This window comes from Vidua macroura, chromosome 16 (genome assembly GCF_024509145.1).
Source record: "Vidua macroura isolate BioBank_ID:100142 chromosome 16, ASM2450914v1, whole genome shotgun sequence".
NCBI lineage: Eukaryota > Metazoa > Chordata > Aves > Passeriformes > Viduidae > Vidua > Vidua macroura.
Window position 1 is genome coordinate 11,708,622 of NC_071586.1, and position 24,656 is coordinate 11,733,277.

General features: G+C 48.3%; 2 protein-coding genes across 5 annotated transcripts; both read right to left on the bottom strand.

Moving 5' to 3' along the window:
• Positions 1–524: 524 nt before the first annotated feature.
• On the bottom strand, positions 525–10,110 carry TMEM184A (transmembrane protein 184A). Of its 2 annotated transcripts, none has more exons than XM_053992492.1 (9): positions 10,065–10,110; positions 6,888–7,112; positions 6,105–6,270; positions 5,183–5,273; positions 5,020–5,095; positions 4,383–4,474; positions 3,806–3,975; positions 3,509–3,706; positions 525–3,085 (listed from the first exon to the last, which is right to left on the bottom strand). In XM_053992492.1, the coding sequence occupies exons 2-9, from the start codon at positions 7,110–7,112 to the stop codon at positions 2,835–2,837; spliced, it is 1,269 nt and encodes a 422-aa protein (XP_053848467.1). In that variant the 5' UTR covers positions 10,065–10,110; the 3' UTR covers positions 525–2,834. The 2 variants fall into 2 exon arrangements, with proteins under 2 accessions (XP_053848467.1, XP_053848468.1); XM_053992493.1 differs by lacking the exon at positions 10,065–10,110 and adding an exon at positions 8,510–8,561.
• A 2,375-nt stretch (positions 10,111–12,485) lies between these two features.
• Positions 12,486–15,628, bottom strand: PSMG3 (proteasome assembly chaperone 3). Of its 3 annotated transcripts, none has more exons than XM_053992484.1 (3): positions 15,535–15,628; positions 14,748–14,965; positions 12,486–12,730 (listed from the first exon to the last, which is right to left on the bottom strand). In XM_053992484.1, the coding sequence occupies exons 2-3, from the start codon at positions 14,961–14,963 to the stop codon at positions 12,578–12,580; spliced, it is 369 nt and encodes a 122-aa protein (XP_053848459.1). In that variant the 5' UTR covers positions 14,964–14,965; positions 15,535–15,628; the 3' UTR covers positions 12,486–12,577. The 3 variants fall into 3 exon arrangements, with proteins under 3 accessions (XP_053848459.1, XP_053848460.1, XP_053848458.1); XM_053992485.1 differs by lacking the exon at positions 15,535–15,628 and adding an exon at positions 15,343–15,398; XM_053992483.1 differs by lacking the exon at positions 15,535–15,628 and adding an exon at positions 15,101–15,278.
• Positions 15,629–24,656: the final 9,028 nt, after the last annotated feature.

Sequence of the window (24,656 nt, forward strand, 5' to 3'; positions counted from 1 at the left end):
GCCTGCTGCTGGCAGTGAGAGACGCCTGTTCCTCCCGGGCTGCCTGCTGGCGTGGCTCCAGGCACAGCAGGCTCCTGTGTAGGTCACCCGTGTGCTCGCCGCCAGCTTTCCCCGTGTCCTTGTTGCGGAGGTGGAGGAGACGCGTTAGCAGAGGAGACCGCGTCCAGCCTATATCACCGTTGGCATTTCTATTCCCCATGGATGCCTTTTGACAGCCTAAGGGTTTGAGGGCCGTGACAGCGCCCAGCCTGAGCCATCAGCTCTTGCCTCTCTCCCCTCTCCAAGAAAAAGGACGAGCAGGAGGCCCAGCTCGCGCCGGCTGGAGCAGGGAGGGTGCCTGCTGCTGCCGTCGCGGCAGCCAGCTGGTGTCCAGCCCAGCACGGCTCCTTCAGGCTGGTATCTCACTGCTGACTTGCATGAGTCACAGCTGACTTTTTTTTTTTTTTTTTCTTCTCCCCCTTGTTTGGCTTGCAAGAAAGATCTGTTTTACATATAATACAGTAATCAGGGCTTGACATAAATAGGCAAATGTTATTGTCTGCAGTGGGAATTGCACCTGCTGGCAGAGCAATGGAGGCAGCCCATTATGCACTGGAGTCGATCATTTGTGCAATGAAGTACAACCACGCTTCTTGCTGTGTTCTTGTGCAAGTCTTTATCTCAGCGGCTGCGAGCACACCAGCAGATGTGCTATCATCACCTTTGCAGTCTGTCCTCGCCCCAGGAGCCAGAGCAGCCTCTGTTCCTGCAGCTGTGGCCGTCCTCTCCCAGAGGGGTGAAGACCAAGATGTTCAGCTGAGATGTCCCTGCTTCTATGCTGGCTGAATTACAAAGCCAAGCAACCTTGTCCCTGAGTACTGAGGCTGCACTTTCTATGCAGGACAGTCTTGCTCCCAGGATGTGCAGGATCCTGGATGAATGCCTGGATGTGCACAGCATCTGGCTCTTGTTTATGGACCTCCTTGCAGGAAAAGTGGCAGCAGTCTCACTGGCTGAGTAGGTACGAGCAGTGCTCCTTCAGACCAGAGGGACTTGCAGGACTGGCTGAACTATAGGTTGCTCATGTGGAGTCCGGGCTATAGCATGGTAAGATTTCTCCAATAATAATAATAAACAGAGCTTGGAGTCTGGGCTGGAGTCTGGGCTTAGCTTAGCTAAACCAGATCCAGCTCCTCTGAACCCCTGCATCGACAGCTTAGGCAAGGGTTGGAAGAGGGGCTGTGCAAGGAGAGGAAGCGGGAGACACGCACGTTCTTTGTGGAGTGAAAAAGATGAGCACAAATCCTGTAGGAATGCCAAATGTGCAGGATGCTGCGTGTGCAGGTATTTCTGCTGGGCCAGCATTGAGGGGCAGGGAGGACGTTAAGCTTAAGAGCATCAGCATTATAGCAGGAACAGGCAGATCGTGGGCTTTGCTTGCTGAGCTCAGTGAAAATGCTTGCTTGCTCTGTGCTAGAATTGCTGTTTATTAGAAAAAAAAATAAATAATTTTGTGTTGTGATTTACATTTTGCAGCTTAAGAGCAGGGAAAAAAAGATCCAAATTCTATGAGTTGTGTTTAAAAGGGCTCCAAGCCTTATCCATTGGTTTGTTTGCCACATGACTGCAGATATGAGGCTATAGATTTGCCTTCATCCTTCCACTAGCCAGCTACCATCCCAGACAACAGCCCAACCAGTGCCTAAGTTCATTCCCAGGGATCATCTCATTAACAGGAGAATATAAATTAGACTAAAAATTGGGGAAGAAAGGAGAAGAAGTCTTAAGAGGAGGATGTGAGCTCGCCATCACTAATATGAAGAGCATCCCTCCATACACAGTCTTTCCTCGCCTGTGGTCTTGCTCCACGTGGCAACATCCCTCAGCACCTCTCTATCCTCACCATGATCACCCAGCTGGGCTCAGCTCCTGCTTGCCTTCCCACGGGTCAGGCAAAGCCCAGGGATGGGGAATAGTGAAGGGTTAGGAGGAACAGACAGTTCCCAGTAAGTGAATTCCTACCACCACCAGTCAGTCTGGTTCCCTAATAAAGATTCTGATAAGGAAGTTGGAATCCCTTTTAACTTCTGATCCGTTCAGAGATAAGCTGGTTTAGACATAACAAGCACTTCTGTCACTGGCAGCTCTCAGAAATGCAGCTGCAGACCTCTGGTTAGTCCCAGTGAGGTCCTGCCACACTCCCGGGGGAGTTACTTGGACAGCTGCACCCACATCTGGAGGGAGAAGCGGATGACTTACTCATTCTCCCTGGTAAAGGTCTTTTGCACATCTCTATAAGCTTTGCTGTGAGAAAGAGAGGGGGAAAGATGTAAAAATAAGGAATGACGTCTTTCAACCTTTACCGGGTTTTGAGGTGAAGCGAAGTCACCTTCCTGGGCTGGTTTTCTCCACGGAGCCCTTGGAGATCATTTTTTACTCAAACTGGGAGAAACTAGAGCAGAACTGTGCTGAGAAAAGCATTTCTCTCAGGCCTCAGCACTGCTTGGAGGTAAGAGTAGGGCGAGGGCAGCTGGTCTGTCCTGCACCCTGGCTCCCCTCCCTGCCTGGCATCCCCCAGCATTGGCACAGGGCTGGCAGAGAGACAGCAGCAGTGGGGCAGCAAAGGCCAGGCTGCAACACAGGGTTTAACACAGCTCCATCCATGATAGCAAAAGCTGGCACTATTTGACTTAACCTTTTCTGGGTTATTGCATCTTCCCTTTGAGAGACTGGCTTTTTGGATAGAGTTCCTGGCTTCTCAGTATTCTGATTAGCCCAGGCTGTCTCAGCCTCAGGACACCTCCCCTCTGCATGGGTTAAAACCTCTTCAGTGTCAGTGTCTCTTTTGATACCTCCTACAGCTCCTCATCTGACAGGATTAGCATTCTCTTTTCAATGTTTTTGCTCTTCTTGCTGCTTTGTCCATCTATCTTGGAGGCCACATGCCCGTTCTCCCCCGGTGCTTTGCGCTCTGCCTCCTGCATCGACTGCTGGGTGTACTGCTGGTAGGCGGGCGAGAAGTTGTGGATGGCATCCTGCACGATGTCCTGGGGGCTGATGGTCTCCTTCAGCCCACTTGAGATGCTCTGCATCGGGGCGAGGTTTGCTGCAAAACAGAGAGAGCAGGAGGGTGATGGGACAGCAATCAATGAGCCCAAATGATCCAAGACACTTCTCCTTAGAAATTTAAGAAGATCAAGGGCTCATTCCGGGCCACATCATCTTGTGGTTCCAAGGAGAAGGAAGACAATCCCAACTCCATGTTCCAAAGGATAGATCCTCTCCAAGAGCGTGTGGGTAATACCACCATCCCCTAATCCTGCCCAGCCACACCAAGGTCTCCTTACCTGCCCCCTTGTTTTAGCTTGTGGGTGTCATGAGGGAAGAGGGAAAAGAAATGCAGGGAGCACAGGATAAAGAAATTTCTCTTGTAGCTTTTAGCATCCCATTGGTAATGTGATACTAATAAAATAAGGGAAGTTTCCTCTTTCTTTAGTCATTGAAGAAAGGAAAAAGTGAGGAAGGAAACCTGTTGAGTTTTCTTTCTTCTCCCTGTACACGTGGCAGGTGAATGCGTAGCGCAGGGCAATGGAAGCGAAGAACATTTCAATGCAGATGATGAAGTTCTGGTAGCCAGCAGCCACTGTCCCAGCTCCCACCTCCTTCCCATCGATGATCTGAACTTCAGGGATCACCCCACATTTCTCCAGGATTGCCAGCAGTGTCCCTGTGCAGGGGAAGGGAGAGGGATCAGTTCTGCTCCTGCAGCCCTGATCCAGGTGGGGCTATGGGAGGAGAAGCACTGGGCATCCATGGTGGGACCCACCTTGCCAGAAGGAGAGGAAGATGACGGCCTTGATGGTGATGAACTTGAGGACTGGCTCAAACGGGCGCAGCAGGTCCATGGTGGCGAAGTAGAAGAGGAAAAGGGCGTAAAGGGCCAGGCTGACGGAGAAGTTGTAGATGATGGTGATGTAGAGGTACCCACTGTGGACACTGCAGGCAGAGAGAGAGAGAGAGAGCTGCTGCCCTGGGCTGTGGAGAGCAAAGCAAGTGCAACTGGGGGCAAAGAGAATAAATGGGGAAGAGGAGGGTGCATAGCTTTGCTTTTGGGGAGAATGCAGCCCAGGAGGGGGAGGAGGGCAGAGGTAGCAGCTTCTCCTCTGCTGGTGGAACCTCTTTTTATTTATTATTTTATTTATTGTTTTATTTATTATTTTATTTATTATGGCTCACAGGAATTTTGTTCTTTTATTGTTTGGGGGCAGTGAGTCTCTGTTCCCTAGCACTTTGGGCTCACAGTGCTCTCACTATCCATGGAGCAGCTTCCTGAGGAGACTGGCAGGACACACTGGTGATGGAGCAGGGATCCATCCTCTCCCAGCCCCACCCAGCATCCTCACTTGAAGTCTCCGTCGTGGTACTTCCCGAATGCCTGCAGGATGATGGTGACGATTGCCATGAGAGGTTTCACAATGCAGAACTGCAGCGTGGCCTGCACAGGGGAGAGACATGGTGTACCATGGGCAGCAGAACATGCCACCCCTCTGCACCAGGGACACACAGAGAGGACAGAGCAGTGCTCTGGGGTGAAATATGAACCAACACAAGGTCTGCAGATGTGAGGGAGTGGGGCTTCCAGAGACAGCTCCCGAAAGGCAGCATAGCCAGTGCAAGGTGGGGGACCAGAGCGCTTGGGGACAGACAGGTGATAAGATTCAGCTCACAGTGCAGTCCCCGAGAGTGAGACAGCATCCAGGCTAACCTGGGACTGGACAGAGATGGCAATCTGAGCTCTGCAGTGGGAGGAGGCCCTGACTCAGCAGTGAGTCAGAGGCAAGGACAGCGAGCAGCCTTGCTGCTGGCCAGGTGCCAGCAAGCTGGTGACCTGCCTCCCTCAGAGGAAAAAAGCCTCCAAATCCAGCATCTTAAGTGAATAATGAAGCTAAGCCCCCTTGGCAGGGCAGTGGGGAAGGAACCTGCTACCCAGAGAGCCTCATCTGAGGGAAGTGGAATTGATCCTCCCCATGGGGTACCCACCTGCTTGCAGAAGCGCAGGAACCCGATGGAGTAGGACATACCCTGAAGGCAGCAGGTCCCATAAAAGCAGCTGGACCTGGAAGCAGAAGGCAAGGAGATGCCATTGGGGGTGCTGGGTGGGGAAAGTGGGTGGAGAAGGAGCTCACAGGATGCTGGGACTTACGCAATGGGCTTCCCTCGGATCTCTGTCATGATGGTGCTCTCCCCTCCGAGGTACTCGAAGCACAGGCTCAGGAAGCTGTAAATCACAAAAGCTGCCAAGGCAAGGGCGGACATGATCAGCAGGACTGATGGAAGTCCTGGAGGGGGTTGTTTCATCTCGCATTCCTTCCTGCTCAGGTGTTTCCTCATCCAGCCTGGCACTGCATCAAGATTTGGGATGCTGGTGGGTGGGAGCCCAGTGAGAGAAGCAGCAGGTCAAATCTATCCAACTTCCAAGTGGAGACAGACACATTGCACTATGTGCACAGAGTTCATTACAGACACAGAAGCTCCTCTGGGCACACACAGTCTATCCAGGGACCATCTGCATGGAAGTACCTCAAAATTGCCAAGAGGCAGCACAAATGGCTGGTGGCCAGCAAGCAGCGGGTCCTGAACAGTTTTCTTGGACATCCCCACCACTTATTTTTCATATACTCCAAACCTGAAGTAATGCAAATGCCCACACAACTTAGTTCCTGAGGAAGAGAGGACCAAGGTAGAAAAACAGCCTTAATTCTGACAAATTTCCCTTGCACTTCAACACACCCCAATTCTCCAATTCCTTAGGTACATCTGCCTCATGTTTTAGAGAAGCTGCACTTCTACCCCACAGGAAGCCAGAAAACCTATTTCCCAGGACTGTGGTGCTGGGGTCCCTCCAAGCCTGTGTCTGAAAGGCAGCAACTCTTGTTTGTCTGTGGGGCATCCCCTCCCTGCTGCCAACAGAGAAGAAAAGGGAAAACTTCTGCATGGAGGGAGAGTGGGAAGTGAAAGCAATGGAGATTTGCCACTTCACAACCCAAGATGCTCCAGAGACAGGTCAGCAGGATGAGAGCCCTGCTTTGCCTTCAGCCTCCCTGCTGAGCAGATGCTGTGCTCACCTTCATAGCAGTCACGCACCGAGTCGAAGTAGACGTAGTACTGGTGGCTGCCGAGGAGGAGGAGGCTGAGCCAGGAGTCAAAGGCATAGACAGGCACGATGAAGAGGATGCGGATGATGTAGCGCTGCTCCTTGGGGATGGTGTAGTTCCTCAGGTGTGTGTAGATCTGCAAAGTGCCCCAAAGCATGCAGAGTTGTGGCTGCCACAGGTCAGGATGGGAACTAGAGGTGTCCCCAAGCCCACAGGGGTGCTGTGTTAACCCTCCTCTCTGGGGTGAGAGCTCTGCCAGCTTTCCACCACAGACCCATCGCAGTGAACACACACAACAGGCTCCATCCCAGTCCCTGGGCCCATCCCTTGCATGAAAACATGTGGCAATCAGGTTCCTTCCCTGGGCTGTATGAGGAACGTGCCCATCCCAGTGCTTGAAGACAGCTGCTTGCCTTCAGCAGCATGGACCTGCACAGCCCCCTAAACCATGCCCACTCGGGATATGCCTCAAGGCAGCTGGTGCTGTGCACCCCAAACATCACAAATGCCCCACCGTGTTGCCTCTGGGCAGTGCCTACAGCCTCTCCTGGCTCTGGCAACCACCTGGGGAGAGTGTGGGCAAAGTCCATCCTTATGAGCTGCCAGCACCAGGCTCCTGACAGCAGGGATATCACCTCTGGGCAGCAACAGGAAGAAATACTTACCTGGAGCTGAGTGATTTGCAATCGACTTGGGGGCAATTGATAGTTTTGCTCTCCCTGTGTTGAGCCCCATCTCTGCTGCAGCCCATACCTGGTGGAAGGTGACGATGAGTGCTGACCACACGAAGATGCCAGAGATGACCTGCGCCGCTGTCGTGGTCAGGAAAAGCTGCTGGCCGTCCTGGGAGTTGTTGTGGGCAGCCGTAAGCAGGGCAACAGCTGAGAATGGTGGGGCTGAGGCCAGTCTGGCTGCTGTGCCAGGCCCCGGCGTGCCAGGTGCCATGGGAGAGGGCACAGCACGTGTGGCATTACTCATCTGCAGGGAGGGAGAGGGAAGGGGAGTGGTGCAGGAAGGCAGGAGCGAGGTAAGCTGGTGACAGGGAAGGTCCCAGCAGATTTCCCAGCCCACACAGCATGTACAAAACCTCCTGTGAGATTTATCTCCTCCCCAGGGTTTCTCCAGGGTAGCCTTCACCCAAACCAGCCCCTTTGCCATGACTGGGTCTGCTTCTCCCAGCAGGAAAATGCAAATATCCTTCAGGAGCAGACCCTCTTTTCCTGAGGAGATCTATGCAGTTCCCATGTCACAAGGAAAGACACACTTCTCCTTCCCAGTTTTGCTCCTTGCTTTCTCAGGAATCACTTCCCCTTGAAAGGGAATGTGCATCTTTTCCATCAGAAACCAGAGACTTAAGGGTTAAACCAATTCCTCACCCAGGATAATAAAGAGTCCCTTACCAAAAAGCCATCAGGACACTTGTGTCATCTTCCTTGGGAGCCCAGAAAACACCAGGTCCCCCCCCAAATTTGGCTCCTTTCATCATGTGTGGCCTCCTGGGGGCAAAGCCTGGGGCTGCCCAAGAAACCAGACATTTGGTGTCACCCACATTCTTCACCCAGCTATTTCAGGATTGTAAGGGTGTCAGTGTGCCAGTAGTGCCAACCCCAAGACCTGAAGGACAGCCAGCAGTCCCTCCTGCACCCCAGTTAAGCACAAGGGAGCAAGCCTGCTATGCCAGAGGCAGATCTGCTGCCCTTTGGGGATGCAGGAGTGCTATGGCATCTCCCTGCTCGGTGCGTGCTCCTCAAAGCTGGCTGCCCCAAGGCACTGAGCATTCCTGGTGCAGAGGGTGGCTGGGCATACGGACACCGTGTACCCTGTGGTTATAGACAGCAAGGACCGACCTAATAATAAGCAATTATTTATAGGGCAGCTTCATATCTCAAGGCCAACAGATGCATAAACTGCCATGTTTGGGTTCTTTTTCTGTTAATCTATGGAAAGCTGCTTTTTCCCAAGTATAACAATAGTGGTTAAAAAACCAACAACCTGCAAGTTGAACTCTAACAATATAGATGCTTCTCAGTGCATTGTTAATAAACAAATACTTTAGCTGCTGTGTAACTATTGCCTGGGGTAAAACTGTAAGCACGAACTGGAGAGAAGCATAAAAATATCTGCCATAGATAAGAGTGGTAGGGAATGACCTCGGTCCAATTAAACACTGAAAACAAACCAAAGCAAGAGCTGACCCTGCGGCTCCATGTTCTGCCCTCTCACCGAACCCCAGCCTCACAGGAGAGCAAACTCAGCTGGTGTCAGATCAACAGCCCTAAAAATACCTTTCCCCGGCTCCGCCTGGCAGGAGTCGCGTGTAAGCGGAGATGCCCGGGCGGCAGCTGGCGCGGCCCCAGCAGCTCGCCCCGGAGTACCTGCGCCGCGAGCGGGGCCGCGGAGCTGGAGCTGGCTGCGGGGACAGCAGCGGGGCCGATAGTGTTACACAGGCAGCAGGGAGCCGCGTTCTTCCTCCCTGCCACCACCGTCCTGTGGTCCTGCCCCGGCCAGCAGGAAAAAGGATCCCGGGAAAGCCGGGGCGGGATCTGGTCTTTGGACAGACTTGGATGCTGGCGGACGTGCCTTGTAAACATTAACAGGAGGACGGAGATAGCTCGTGGCACGGGGAAGGAGATGAGAGTGCGGCTGTGCCCTGTTCCCCAGTCACTCCTCGCTCCTTCTGGGGCTGCCCTGCTGCTGGCTGGGGCTAAATGGCTGGATTTGGCCACGCTTTGCCTCTGCCAGAGCATCATGACAGAGCAGGATGAAAGCTCACTCTTTCTAGCTGTGTTTTTCTAATCACTTTTCTAGTGATCCAGCTTACTCTCCAAGATACGGCAGAGAGCTGTGCTCTTCACTAGATCCATTTATTCTGTTTTCAACCCAGTGCTGTGCCACAGATGCTTGGTCCAAGACATTCCCATCTCTTATTAACTTTCCCAGCCATCGCAGTGTGAGCACGGTGGCACCAACAGCCAGTCCTGGCAGCCTCCCCGACATTGTCACACTCTGAACATTGCAGAGCAAGCCATTAAAAGCCAAAGCCTCGGTGCCGCTCAGAGACAGGGCTCCCAGCTCCGCAGGTAATTAGATCCCGGCCGTGCAAGGTAGTCAGGCAATTCAATGCAGTTAGAGAGCCATTTGCTTCCAAAACAAAGACAGCAAGGAGACACCGGGAATAATACCAGCTGCAAAATTCAGCTCCTCGATGGGACTGAGCCATATTCAATCTGTCTGTTTTCAGACACCTTGCAGGTACCTGCCATACAGTGTCTACCTGTTACGTACTCTCTCTGGGATATTAGAGATGCTAAGTGAGAACTGAAAAGATAAACTGAGCAGTGAAGCTTGTGTTCAGGCAGGCCACTGCAAAATGGGGCCTTTCACCTTGCCAGGGATTCCCCTCCATCGGCAGGCTGCCAGAGCCCAGACTCCCAGCTCACATGCCTCCCTGCGTCCTGCAGCACCTAGGACACACCCCCATCTCAGCGGCAGCCCCCTGTGGGGCGAAGCAAGTCAGCAGGGAAAGGTGAGCCCTCGCAGCCCCCCAGCACTGCCTCTGAGATCCCTGACCCATATCCCGGGGAGGGGAGCATCCAGGCTTAGCCCCACCAGAGCAGGAGACATGCCTTTCCTCCTGATTGCTGTCAGATAGAGCCGGGACACTCGGGTTATTTACGAGACCAGCCTCTCCACACCACCATCAGGCCACTCAGGGGGAAGGACCTACAGCACACAGCTACAAATCGCGGCAGGGCAGCATCGAGCCCTCCCTGAAGCCCATCTGGAGGAGTGGATGACGCAGGCACAGAGCTCTTAGAGGAGGCTCTGCCCTCCCAGCGGCTCCCACAGGTGCTCAGAACCAATGGCTGGGTCAACCCCGATTTGTGGGGTTTTCCCCAGCTGCTGTGCACCCCCCAGGGCCCCACTCACCCTTTGGGGCTCCTCCGGGAGGGAGTCTGGCTGCCGTGCACCTGCCTCTGCATCCCCCGTGCCCTCCTCCACCTGCACCGCTGGAGACTCCTCCTCCGGACACCCTCCCAGCCCTGCCCGCCTGCTGGCCGCGGGCCCTGCCACTGCCCCAGTTACCCTCGCTGCTCCCCGGCTCCCACCAGTGCCCCACTCGCCTTGGGCCCCTTCAGCACCCCACTCGCCCTGGCTGCTCCCCTGGTCCCACCAGCACCCCACTTTTCCCAGCAGCGTCCCACTCTCCCTGCCAGTCCCCCCTGGCCCTTGCTGTGCCCCGGGCCCGGCCAGCACCCCGCTTACCTTACCAGCACCCCCTCGCTGTGCCCGGCTCACCCTGCCAGCGCCCTCCCTGCGCCCCGGGCCCCGCGGGAGCTGGAGCAGCAGGTCGGGCTTTGTCTCCTGCAGAAAAGCTACCTAACTTACCTTTCCAGTCCGCCGTGCTCAGCACCCACGCCCGGAAAACAAACACGGATGGAAAGCCACGGTGCGGCCCGAAGCCACTGCCCCCCGCCCAGCACATGTCCTGTGGCCGAGGGCAAGAGCTCTGCCTGGGTAGCAGAGGCAGTTTTCCCAGCAACTGGGAATTAATCCCTACCTGGAGGAGAACAATGACTAAAAGGCAGGCAGCTGGTGGCACCTTGTGCCTGTTGTTTGAGCAGGCCTTCCCCTTGGTTTATTGTGGTGCAGAGAGGAGCAAAGTCGAAGGACCGACTGCTCGTGCTCTAATTTATCACACATGGAAAGGCAGCAAGGTAAGTCTGTCCTGGCTCCGAGCATCAAATCAGAGAGGTTTCCACGTCCTTTCCTCACCCACCGCCCTATGCAGGCCAGGTGGCACATACACAGCCAGGAAATGAAGGTGCTTAACTTGTGCCTGGCTTTTAGGTAGTAACACTCAGCTCTTTGGGGCACAGCAGTGGTATGCCGCTGTATCACCACAGTGGAAGATGCAATTTCTATCCAATTTGCTGATTCATGCATGTTCTCCTCAAGCTGCTGGAGCTGTGGACACAGTAAGAGCCTCAGTTTTGTGTCAGGAGAGAATCCCTACTAGTAAACCAAGACTGACAATAACATTCCACATGCCTCTCTCAGCCTTCCTAGACAAAAAAAAAAAAAAAAAAAGAAAAAGGGAAGTGTAAAAGAGGAAAAATTTATAGCTCTGACAGATGCGAATCTTTGGTTCTTGGAAGCACAGTTTAGAAAATTATTTTTAGATGAAGTTTCTTGTCAAGGGCAGCTGGAAGCCTGCAGTGTTTGAATATATTTTTAAAAAAGAGTTTCATTTCTCATAATCCCTTTAAATGCTGTAAATAACTGTTACTTCAGAGAAAAGAGTCCTTTCGAAATCCATTTTCTGCTTTTCTACTTCCAGGGGATTTTTTAGCAACAGAATGACCTGGCAGCTTGATCACCATGATGGGGCAGGCACAGGCTCTGGGCTGATTCTGTTGTACCAACTGGTCTCAGCACAACTCCTCCTTCCCAGAATCCAAGACCTGGCCTCCGTCTGTGCTGTTAAGTTCATAAGTGACAAAAGTGTGCAACAGCTCACTTAAAAATTTACTACTTGTTGTTGTTTATTACAAGAGGTAAAAACAAATGTGCTTTCCAAGCAAAAGTTTGGCTATTAATCTTTGCATCAGCTCATACAACATAATCTGACACATTTTGTAAGTGACTTGTCAGAAACAATCCTGTGTAACCCCTCAAACCATCTGTCCCCATGTCTCCCAAGACGGATGATCAGGTGATCAGCCTATGGATGTTCTGTTTCTCCGATGTGTTGGTACCACATAATACATTGGCAGAGATTATTTTCTTACCGCTAATTTGGGTTCCTGCCTTCCACCCTGACATCAGCTTTCATGAAATTTGCAGAGCGTCATGATCTGCCTCTCTTTAAAATCAGAGTGAAAGTAGAAAATTAATTCAGACTACATCCAGAAAGGAATGGACATAAGGACAAAAGCAGCCATCTAGGACTCATTTCCTAAAAAAAAGCAAGAAAATCTTTCCCATTATACAACTGTTGATTTTTTACCAAGGCTTGTATTTCAATTGAAGTGATTCTCATAGAGCAAAAAAGAAAACAGGTAAAATTTGATTTGACAGTGTTTCTTTTATTCCCTCTGCACTGGGTGTTCCCCCTTTGTGGTATGGCACAGCTACAGAGCTTGGCATCTGCTGCTCCTCAGGCCACATGTGCAGTGCCGAGCCCTTTCCCAAATAAATGACCCACCCAACATGATAAAAGTAGCACTTCCCTCCTATGTTGAGACAATTGCTCTCTTCTCACCTGTCCCAGGTAATAAAACCCACAAATGTTCTACACAGTAGAGAAAAATTCATGAAATTCTTCAGGATGTCCAAAACCACCACAAAGACATTCCATCATTTTCATTTCTAGTCCTTTTAAATAGGTGGTGATGAGTCATGGGCTCAAGATCATTTCCTTGAATCCAGATGGCACAACTTCACCACACTTGGCAACTCCGGATCACTTCTCGTAGAGCCTGTATTCCTTCCATGGTTTTGTCCTTTAAAGCCATGGCGAGGAGAACAGGTTTGTTCCCAGCTTCCTGCGACACGAATGCCACCAGGTTTTTGGCACAGACATGAACGAGGGGCTGAAAAGCAAAGGGATACAGATGTACACTCCTGCAGATGGGAGAGCCCTCCTGCAGGAGAGGAAAAGTCCCAGAGTGATGTGGAGAACTTCTTGATTCTGGACTCAGACTGAGCTTGATGTTTGTTGAGCAGTTCCAACATGGTCAGCAAAGGCAAGCCATGGGACAGGGAACTTTAGAAAGCACGGTCTCAAACAGCTTAAAAGGGAAGAGTTTGGTCCCATGAGTGTGCCAGCCACCCACACCACCCAGAAACAACTTTACTGGAGCTGCACTTGAATTGAGTTCAGCACTGTCTGGGAAACTTGGAAACTCAGTACGGAGAATCTTTCCTTCCATAATCCTCCCACCTGAACTACGGCACCGTGTTAAATGATATGAAAAGCTATGGATCCAAATGCCTTTATTTCCTTCACAGCCGGGTTTCTAAAGAAGTTTGCAAGTACAGTTTTTTTGTTTAAAAACTTGTTCTGAAGAGGGGATGTTCCATTGACAAGCTCTGGAAAAAAGCTGTTATTTTTGTAATTCCTAGAGAATCCCCAAATGGTGTTAAATACACAGTTTTTTGTATGTCTGGTGTTACAGACATTTTTGCTTTTATTTTAACAGAATAATGAAGAGCAGAAATAAGTAGTGAAGCTGAAGGAGGCAAAAAAAGGGATATAACCTTTTCCATGAGGTTTCTTTAACAAGAATAGATCAGAACAGCATTGACTATTTCATGTGGAAGGCACCTACAATGACATCTAGCCCAACTGCCTGACCAACTCGGAGCTGACCAGGTTAAAACATTATTCAGGGGATTGTCCAAATGGCTTTTAAACACTGACAGGCTCAGAGCATCAACAACCTCAAGCCTGTTCCAGTGTCTGACCACACTCTTGGTGAAGAGGTTGTTTTCTCATGTCCAGTCTCAACCTCACCCAGCACAGCTTCGAACCACCCAGCTTGTCTAGGTTTTATTTACACCCATAGTCGTGTGTCTGTCGGAAGGATGAGTTTGCTTGATTTCACCTGCTGTTTGGAAGTGTGAATCATCCCACAGAAGGATGTTAGCAGTGACAAGCAGGAAAGCAGCAAACTAGTGAAAGTCTTTTCTTGAAGTTTAGATCAGTTAGTTAAAATTGTTTAAAAATAGAATGGAACAAAGTAAACATAGCACTTCCCATTTCCAAATAAAACACAAAATAAGCTTGGGGGTGGAGGTGGTCAGCATTTGCAGATATCAAAGCAGAGAAAGCAAAGTATCTCCCAAAAAAGGGAAGGCTATTGCTCAAGAGAAAGAACTCCACAAGGACAAGTCATGGATAAAATCAGGACCTTGTATTGCTATAGCTTTTCTAGTTAAATCTAGCAAGTAATATGTGATAGCTTCAACCCTGATGGAAAGCCTCATAATCTTGTAGCTCTGTAACTTTCTGTTTTAATGTTTGACTAGATGATGCTTTGCAAAACACATTTGCTTCTGCTTTCTCGCTAGCTTTGTGAAATGGTCGATAAAAACCTCATTTTGTTGAAGCAAAACAAATTAAACTTTATCAAGGGAAGGTGCTGGCAGGCACACTTGGGAGTGGGCAACTAAAGTCCATTATGGGGCTGGCATAGATGGGAGAGGATGGGGGTGGGAAAACAGACCTGAAAAGGAAAACAAACTCACTGGAACAGAAACCCAAAAAGGTTATCAATGGCTGCATATTTAATCTTGCAACCCTTAAATCAACAGAGCTTTATCAAACTTTCCATAAACATGCAGAAGCAATCCATATCCTGTAGGATACAAAACAACAGATCGCCAAACCACTCACGGTTAGTTAAACTTTTATGTCCACAGAGCAGACGAGCGCACATACTTTTCTGATGAGCCCCTCTTTCCTCATTTTAAAATTAATCTTATCACTATTCAAACACTGCTTAACTGCTGTGATTCATCAACTCCTTGGCAACTTGCACAGCCCCACCTACTACATTTCCCCCTTATCCTTGCTGCCTCTGCGCTTCGCATCCGCTCTCACCTCACCTCATCCTTGCCCAGCAGCACCTTCGTGGTGAGCGAGGGCCTGCCCACGTTGTCGCCGATGGTGTTGGGGTCCACGTAGACGATGGTCCCCATCTTGCCGTACTGTGTGACCACCACGAGGACCGAGTTGGAGAAGGCCGTGCACACCACCTCCGTCGGCACCCCGTGCACCACCTCCTCCCGCTGCTTGGACGTCACGATGGGACTCGCTTCCATCGCTTCCGAAAAAGAACAAAACGACAACAGTACGACAACATTCGATTAAAAACATGCGCTACGGGCTACAAAAAGACCGAATCCTTCCCATAATTTGAAATACCCACGGTTAAGTTAATTTCAGTGCAAACCCGCACCTCTGACTGGGAGGGATCTCGCAGCCCCGCAGCGATGGCATCACTGCCCCCGCATGGCCCCGCTGCCTCTGACAGGGGCCCCGCTAACGCCGGTAGCTGGTACCGAGGCGGAAACCTCGAGCCCTGCTTTCCACCCCGGCTCCACCAGGCTTTTCCTGAGAGAGACAGGGAGACAGGGAGACAGGGAGATAGGCAGACAGCCACCCCCCATCCCGCCAGGCCGCGGCCCTCACCGCCCCTACCCTTGCCAGCCCCGCCGCGCCGTCGCTCTCCGCCCAGGCCCGCCCCGCCGTGGCGGAAGCGGCGCCTTTCTTTTCCTTTCCCTTCCCATCCCTCCCTCTCTCCCTCCCGCAGCCGGCGGGGGGCGATGGCGCAGGGCAGCCGCTGCCCTCACGGCCTGTTCCCTCCCCTTCCCTCAGCGCCGCCGCCATTACCCGCTGCGCTCGCGCGCGGCAAGGCGCCATGTCCGCCCCCCCGCGTTCTCCTCACGGTTCTCCGCCGGCCTCGGGCAGAGCTGCCGCACTAGATCCCTTCTCCCGGGGATGAACCTCTCCTCCCGGGGATGAATCCCCTTCTCCGGGGATGAACCCCTTCCCCCGGTCCGGCCTCCACACCCGGTTTCTCCCCGTTTCACGCCGGGAGTTGGGGAGAAGTCACAGGGCAGGACCCCCCTGCGCCATGAGGGGGTGGTGTGTGAGGGGACGGGTGACCCTGGGGACCTAGAAGGGCTGTGAATATTGCTTTTCCCTCCGTTTCTCCATGGGACACGGTCGCTCCCAGGTGACCCTGGGGATCTAGAAGGGCTGTGAATATTGCTTTTCCCTCCGTTTCCCCATGGGATGCGCTTGCTCCCAGTACTGGGTTTTGTTAGGCCACACTGTAAGATCCTGCATGTGCTTTCCCATCTTAATAAAAGTAGCTTGTAAAGGGGGCTTGTGTAAAGGAGGCAACTTTTTACATAGGCAGAGAGAGATAGAACAAGGTGAATGCTTTTAAACTTAAAGGGAAGAAATGAGTATTGGCTATTAGGACTTAGACTTCCCGATAAGGGTGCTGAGGCCCTGGCACAGGTTGCCCAGAGCAGCTGTGGTTGCCCCATCCCTGGAAGTGTGCAAGGTCAGGTTGGACAGGGATTGGAGCAACCTGGGATAATGGAAGGTGTCATCCACGACAGGGTGAAACAAGATGATATTTAAGGTCCTTTCCAACCCAAACCATTCTGTGATTCTATGAAAACAAGGCTGGTTTTGGTCATGGAAGTGGCCTTGCCATTAGCTGAGCGAGCATTGGCAGATGTCCGATGGAGCTGTACTGGGGGATAAAATAAAGACATGTGTGTGAGGAGAGTGAAACCAAATGTGTCTGTCCCAGGTGCAAACATTAGTTTCTATTAGTTATACCCAATCAATGCAGTGCTAATTTGTCCCTTTGAAATACTGGTACTCATGAATAAAAATTCTGCATTCTAATTTATACAAAGCCCTGAAAACTGGCATTTCCCAGAAGTTTGCAACCACCCAGATTCCTGCAATTGCTGCATCTAAAATACAGTCAAAACCTGCAATCCCATGTTTTAGCTCTCCTTTACCAGCATCCTCACCACATCCCAAATATCCTGGCCATGGGTACAGCAATAGCTATCTGACCTGTGGGTTATCGGTTCAGGTAACATCTCTGAAGGACCTCATGAATACTTCTTTTCTTTGTTTTGCATTAAAAGTTTTACCAAAACTTGATTACAGGAGGAACACATAGACTTTGTGCTGAGAATCCTTTAAGGCGCCGTTAGAGAGCAGCAGAGGTCCATGGAAAAGCTTTTAATTCAGTAGGTTATTTTTGTGGTTAATTCAAACTGAGAGACTCAATACCTTTTCGGTACTCTTTGCAGTCTGGCAAATAGTCTGTTTTCCAGCACTGAATAAACAGCATTCCTCTTTCTTGCTTACCACAATCACTCGAGGCTTTGCCTGTTTGACAGAGATAATAGCAGGTATTGTCAGTAAAACCTCCTGACTCATAAAGAAGTTTATTCCTGCTCTGCCTTCTCCAGAGAGTAACTTTACTTCAGGACACAAAGGACTGGATTCTTTCTGCCATCCTTGCTAGACTTCATTTTATTTTTTTCATGACAGGGGAACAAAGGGAGTCCACTGTAGTTCAGATTTACATGGAAACACCATTCTTTGCTGTTTTGCATTAGTTTGGGAAAAAAAAAAAAGTTGTCTTTCACAGTTTCAGTCAATTGGATGTCTCATTTTGGCATGTAGCTGGGGTAGGATATAGCAAGCTGAAGCAACTGAGCACTGAATTCTCATCACTGAAAGTGAATCCATTAAAAATGAACTAAGGAGAAAACTCCTGTTTGTGTGACTGAGGCAGGGGATGGGGATTTGAGAATACACCCAGGACAGGTAAAGGGACCTTTCCTGAGGGGATCTGTCTGCCTGTCATCTGCTTCCCAGCATTTCTGGCTGAGAAGGGTCTGTATCCATACTCACACTCCTGGTTGCTGTAACACTTTACCTCCATACATCCCTGATCACATTGCAAACATTATTACATTTAGCTTCATAAACTGTATTTCATCATAACAGATTGTTAATATAACCCATTTTATGGTTTGAGGGAAATAAAGAATCGAGACCGACAGCAGTTTCAGAGCCATCAAATCATCAGCTGGAGATTTCACAGGATTTCAAGATCCCTTCTTCCATTCCCATGCACTCGCTGCCAAAGAAACATAAGTCATGCATGTCACTATCTCAATTATAAGAGAAAATCAATGACTGTGCAGCCCCATACTTTGACAAGCAAAACTACTCCTAATATTGCAGCTTAATACCTTTATTATTACTTATTCAAGCAGTTTCATACTGCTTTTCTTTTTAAACTGCTTAAGTGCCTCTATGTGTGTAGACTGGAAGGAGGCTGCTTTTATATTAGTCTTTGCATTTATCTGAACTGATTTTATGAGAACATATGTGTAAGATCCACAGAGCATCAGAAATATTTCCCACTACTCTTGAACATAGACACACAGTGTTTCAGGACACCCATTAATAATCCCTGCTCTGGGGAGCACCTCACTGTCAAAGTGCTGGGTTGGTTTATTAGTTTACAGGTTATTACTTCTCTAGTTTAGATTTCTCTCTTGTATCTTTTATGATGCAGAATATAGACTGTGAGCTGGAACCTTGGGTGCAGCTGGACTCTGGGCTGCGCAGCCAAGGAGAGAGGAAAGGAATTAGTTTGCTCCCTGATGCAGGAGCTGCTTGGGAATTATTCTGACCCTTGTTATAAATCAGGTACATGAAGAGGAGCTGCCTGTGAGTACATTCCTCGGGCCAGACAATATCAGAACTCTCCTCTTCCCCTTATTCCTGTCACAGCGAGGTCAGGGGTGTGGGTGGAGTGGGGTTGTGTGAGGGCTCTCTCTATGGGGCCATTGTAAAAGGACTAGAAGAATGGCATAAATTCACCTCCTGGATTTCTCCTTTTAAGCCATCCCCACTGCATTTAATTAGTCTGGAAGAAACCGTGTTCAGAAAATAATTGTGAATCGAGGCCCTGGGAGAGGCAGGGAGCAGAGCACACCTGGGGCTGTTTAGTTGTGTCTCCTTGGCTGGCTGGCTGCACTCAGCAGAGAGAGGCTTTGGCCTTTGGCAGAGTGGAAACGCAGCTTTGAACCCGACTGTCCACAGTCAGGAGTCACCCCTGCTGCACCTGAAGTTGGTTGGTTTACCTCTGGGTTTCTAGAGGTCCTCCTGATAAAGGTATGAGCCTACCAAACACAACCACAGCTCAGCTGCTTGTACACATGAGCAGAAATGGGACATCAGGTGTGCAGGGGAGCCTGAGGTTGGAGTGTGAGCCACTGAGGAGTTCAGATGTGCCCAGGATTAGGTGATACGTGAACAGTATCTCAGAGTTAAAGCTCTGAGGCTCTCAGTTTATGTGCTCATATTTTGAAGGAAGATGAGGAGATTCTGGCTCTTTTGTGTGTTGGTCCCTTTTCTGTGCTCCCTAGGATAACAAGATTATTAGTTTTTATTCTGAGACAATTCTAAGAGGTTTGCTTTGTTCTGAAGTTGTCCCCATGGCTCTTATTGTATGGAACATCTCTTATTTCACTGATTGTGTGAGAGGAAGGCTCAGCCAATCCTCAGACATTGCAGAACCACTCCAGCCTATTTTGTTGTTGATGAAACGTTTTTTTTTCCAGTGTAGAATTCAGCCAGCAAAAACCCACAGTCTTAGACGAAAAAACAAACACAGCACTTAAACCCAAATTGTTCCCTTTCTGAGTGAGCTGCACTCAGCTGCACATCTGAAATAGAAGTGCTGGATGTGCTTACATGCCTGAGACTGTCAGGTCATGCTATTGTTTTGGTTTCTTGCACTTGCAGCTTAGTAAGGAAGCGATAGGGGAATGTTCATTAATGTTTGTGTCAATAGTAACAGCCCACATATGAGCACTAGCAGATTTTCCTGAGAAAGCTCAATGCACAGGGTAGGATTTAAAAACATGGCAGTAAGCCAGCATGCCCTGGCTGGGCCTGGAAACATCTAGGTAGCAATTTGACTGGTGCTCTGTGGAAGTTTTTTTTAGTCAGATTTAGCGACCTATAAATAGAGGAGTACTCCAGCCCTTGTAGGACTTTTTTATGCTGTGTCATTGGTGTTTTCTGAGCTGCTCTGCAGGCTGGGGGAGGAGGATTACAGATCCATGGGGCTGAGAGGAGAAAGGAGCAACCTTGGTGCTGGGGGACAGTCTTGGGAAGGGGTTCCTGCTGAGATTGCAAAGCCTGGCAGGAGTGAAGCAAGTTACACCTGCAGAAGGACTTTGCTGAAAATTTTTTGGGGTGCTTGATCTCAAACAGCAGTGTTTTTCATATATTCAGTACCCTTAAAACCAGCACATCTTAGATTTCTTTGCAAAAATTTCTCCAGAAATTATTTCAACAACCACTGAAATGAATATGACTTTCTGGAAATGTGTGAGATACACCTCCAGAAACACTCCAGACTACCTAAGAGAGCTAAAAGAGCTCCAGCTACCTAAAAGAGTCAAGATTACATCATGCAGTCAACCTGGTGCTGTCTGATGATAATTTTATCCTTACTATTTATCATGAGATAACAGCTGGCTGTTATGGGCACTGTAGGCAGGGGGTATGGAACAGACAGAGTCATCATGAGGCAAGATTGAGTTTGAGTACTGTTTACAAAATTTTCATTTGTCAAATAACAGCCCCTCATAGATCACAACCATGACAGCGCCTGTGGATGGTATCATCCATCAGCAGATCTCCTCTGTGAGCAGCAGAAGCTTTGTATTGCTGCAATGGCCAGAGGAATTATTTCCATGGATCAGTAAAGACAGCAGTAATTGCCTTAAAGCTCACTATAGCTTATGTAGGAGATTTTCAGGTGCTTGTGGTGGTCTGTCAGATGGAAGACAACATGCAAATGGAGTGGATTGTAAAAATTACTGTGGCATATCTTCTAAGAGTAAAACTCATACCCCTCTGTTCCTGAGAAGTGTGAAAGCACAGAAAATAACTCCATGGCCCTTGCAGAAGTAACGAGAATGTCAGAGTATTACTATGATGCTAATAGTATAGTCAGTCCTATAAATCACTTAATTGTGACAGCAAATTAAATAGTGTTGTTGTCTAGGATTCACCCACAGTTAAAATTATATATCTTGATGAGACAAATGCCTTCTGTGCTGCCAGTAATAAATTAGCTCCTCTTTCAAGTGAGAAAACAATTAAAAACTTGGTTGAAAAGGGCATACTTTCTCTGTGGCCACTGATCCCTCAAACTCTGGAAATAATAAAGTGGTTCTAATAGTTGTTCATTGTTACACAGTTGAAAGAAGAAAAATCCGTTGCCTCATTATATTCAAGACAGTTATGAAATTACATTGGGAATATTTGAAAATGTAAGAGGCATCTAACCAAGTGGTTTCAACTTTGACAATGTGTCATCATTTGCAGTTCATAATGCTGCTGTTAACTTTTGGAGATATCAGTCAGTGCGCACAGTGGAAAATGAGAATAAATATTTACTTTGCATTTATATACTACATAAATAACAGCAAAGTACACAGTAGACAAGTCATGATTCCATTTTGAGGGTTGTGTAACAGAAGTTTCAGAATTACAGGAGTATTCATTTTGCAGCACTCAAATATGTGGAAGCATTCAGGCAATTCTCAACAAAATGGGCAACAATGCCTTGCCAATGAAACAATAACAAAATTGTTATCAATTACTTCTGAATGTCAGGTGAAGATTGGCCTCATCTGATCTTTAAGTTCTCTATAGGTGTCAAAGGTATTGAAGATGGTGGAAATGCCTGGTGTCTGAATGTCTCTTTCATGATACATTGCATTTTTTTGCCATCTAGTCAAAATTATCATCCTGTCTGGTGCTTAAATTTAACACAAAAATTGAAGCCACAGTAAAGAATCCAAGTCAGCATTGCATAAAGACGTTCCATGACAAGGCAGGAGAGTGCAGGCAGGTGTCCTTTAGTGGGCTATAGCGACTCTCAGATTTCTGTCTTCATCTACCTATTCTAAGCAGACTCACTGAAAAGAGTGAGATTTTAGGAATCTGGGAGCTCCACTGAAGCACCTACCTATAATAGAAGATTGGAAATACATTTATGAAAATTATTGTGATTTGAAAGATTTTGTGAGGCATCATGTGCATGTACTGCAGGAACTTGTTTTTAGAAGAGTTTCTAATCCTGGTTATCGCCATTTCAGAAAACTTGTGGAGTTTTCTACATCTCCTCCTGTGTCTAGAGAGTAATCAAATAAATATTTCCTCTTGGAAGCAGATTTAATATTTTGAAGCCCTGCAAAATATTGAGTTGGTTAAAGTTGAAGTTCAAAGTTAATTTTAACTGACCATATAAATTCTTTTATGAATCAACATAAAAAGAAACAAGTACTGAAGTTGTTTGTTAGTGCCATTCTAAGTAACGAACTGAAGTTTGTGATAATTTAATTGTGCTTTTGATGGACTGTACAAATGTACTCATAGAAGAAAATACAATTATATACTGGAGAAAATGGCATTAAAATGGAGTATTGTCCCTTATTTCATAGGTGCTTATCTCCTGCTTCTGCACAAGAAACATGATAATTAAGAAAGGCAGATATGCTATCAACTTTTTAAGTTTCATCCTGGAAATGAGGTTGGAATATTCCATGAGGAAATCAATGTTATTTTCCTACTCTCTTCTGTCTCAGTAAAAATTGCTCTGCCTAAATCCTTCTTTGCTCTGCATTTGCAATTCTTCTTCTATATCTTTAGGTGACTCTAGGCTGAGCTCATGTTTTTGTTCTCAGCTTCACGTGAGCCTCCTTTTCTAACCCTTCCAAGAGCATTTGGGAACTAGTTTGCCCTGAAACCCTGAGATCTGAGAACACTGGAGGATTAGGTTTAAACTTGTTAAACTGAATTAACACTCCTGCCACATGATTCTGGCCTGTGCCAGTCCTTCTAATCTTGTTCAGAGTTTAGGATAATTTGTTTAGTAGGGCTGATCAGCTGGAGGTTAATTCAATTGGACTTTGGCTATTTATTCATGCCCGGATTTGCTAAGTGTCACAGCAGATACATGAGGTCTCTGTTACAGTTATGAGATGGCTTCATTAGCGTGCCGGAGAGTCCATCTGGGTAGCTTCCTTTCCTCAGTGCAATAACTGACTGTCAGGGCTCTCTCCAGTGGAAAAAAAAACTCCTTATGTAACATCTCCCTTTCATTTGTGTCACAAGTGTATTGATTAGAACTTAAAAGGCACCTCTCTGTTCTGATTGCTGGGATTGCTGATAAACTTTCTCAGACATGTCAGTAGTATTCCAGCTCTACGTTTTCAACTGATGCCAGAATTTAAAAGAAAGCACCAAAGTGTTTTAAAAGCCATTTATTATAAATTACGTGTTTTCATGCAGGATTTTGGTTCTTCTTACTTCAAGGTCCACTTTCCTCCTAATAGAGGTGTTGCCAGTGCTGGATTGAAAGGTGGGCAGTTTTTTGCACTGTCCAGAGTTAACTACCTAGAAATGGAAGACAAAAAGGAAGAAGAAAATTCCATCCTACTGAAACCTCTGGAGGAATTTAGAGGTTGGCAGAATGTTGTTACTTAAACTGGAATGTGGCCAGGACACCAGGATTAATGTTAGCACAAAATGCCGTTTGATTGCAAGTGTTCGGATAACCTTGGATGAAAGTCTTAACTGAAAAGAGGCTCTTCTAACTGAAAAGGGCTCCCTGATGTTGGCTGGGACTTTGGTTCAGGGTTGACTCAGAGAATTTTTGCTTTTTGTTTCAGCAGTTTTTGAATGAGACATCTCTTGAATGGTAACAGATCTCCCCTACTCAGCCTGCAGCACAGCAGATTATTTCCCAGAGAGAATTCCGTGCCATAGACTGATGTCTCTTTTTAGAGATGTTTCCTGATATATCATGCAAACAGGACAAATAAGAGCTTGACAGAACACTTGCTAGGGGAAGGTCCTAAAGATTAGAAGGCAGGACAAATGTTCAGTGTTGAGAAGGCACTGGGACAAACTGAGCTTCTGCAGCCACATAAATGCGGAGTAGCTATTTATGTTGTGGAGTTGCTCCTGAGCAAATGAGACCATCATTTACTCCATTCTTATTTTATTCTCCTCTCTGGTGGTTTCTACTGTCAGTCCTCTAAGACAAGTTATGGCTTGGGCTGGCAAAACAATGTAGTTTCCAGCTAAAGCTTTGGTGATTAAGAGCAGTGTTAATCAAAATTTCTTCTCTTTCTCTCTCTTTTTTTTTTTCTTTTTTCAATTAAATTGTAAATCTATGATGAGGAACAACCACTAACTTCCAGGGACTGAGAAGTGTTCCCACATGCTTGGGCATCTTCAGAAAACCCTGTCACAGTTACAGACCATGAAATATGTTTTCCAGCAGAACAATGTTCCCCAAACCAGCTGGGACCAGCAATACAACTCAGCATTCTTTGCAGAAGTTTATTTGCTGTTGACTTGGAAGTTACATTAGAGCTTTGGAGAGGAATTTCTGCCTTTCTACACAACAATGCAACACGGATCCCTCAGCATCAGCTCCCACAGAGAAGCTGGAGACAGCAGATGATGTGTCTATAGCCATCCTTGTCCCCAAACCTGCTGCTCGAGGGGATGGCCCTTGCACTGGGCCTGGGTCCCAAATGCCTGCACAGGGGAGAGGAAGGCATCCAGGCGGGATGTTGAGGCAGCTTGCCATAAATTATGAAGGGGGCTGTATCTGCAGAAGCCAGTGTGTGTTCCCACGGGACTGTATCCCTGTCTGGAGAAGAAAGAGAAGTGTGCAGCTCCATCTCTGGGTGCTCTCCTGACACTACAACTCCATATTTACGGTAAGGCAAGAGCTCCATGCAACGGGAGCAATCCTTGCAGGGCTGTGTGCCAGCTGCATGTGTGGATGAGCTGTGTGTGAGCATGAGACTTGCCTCGCTGTTTGTTTTTGAGGGCAAAACACATTACTACTGTTATGTGGT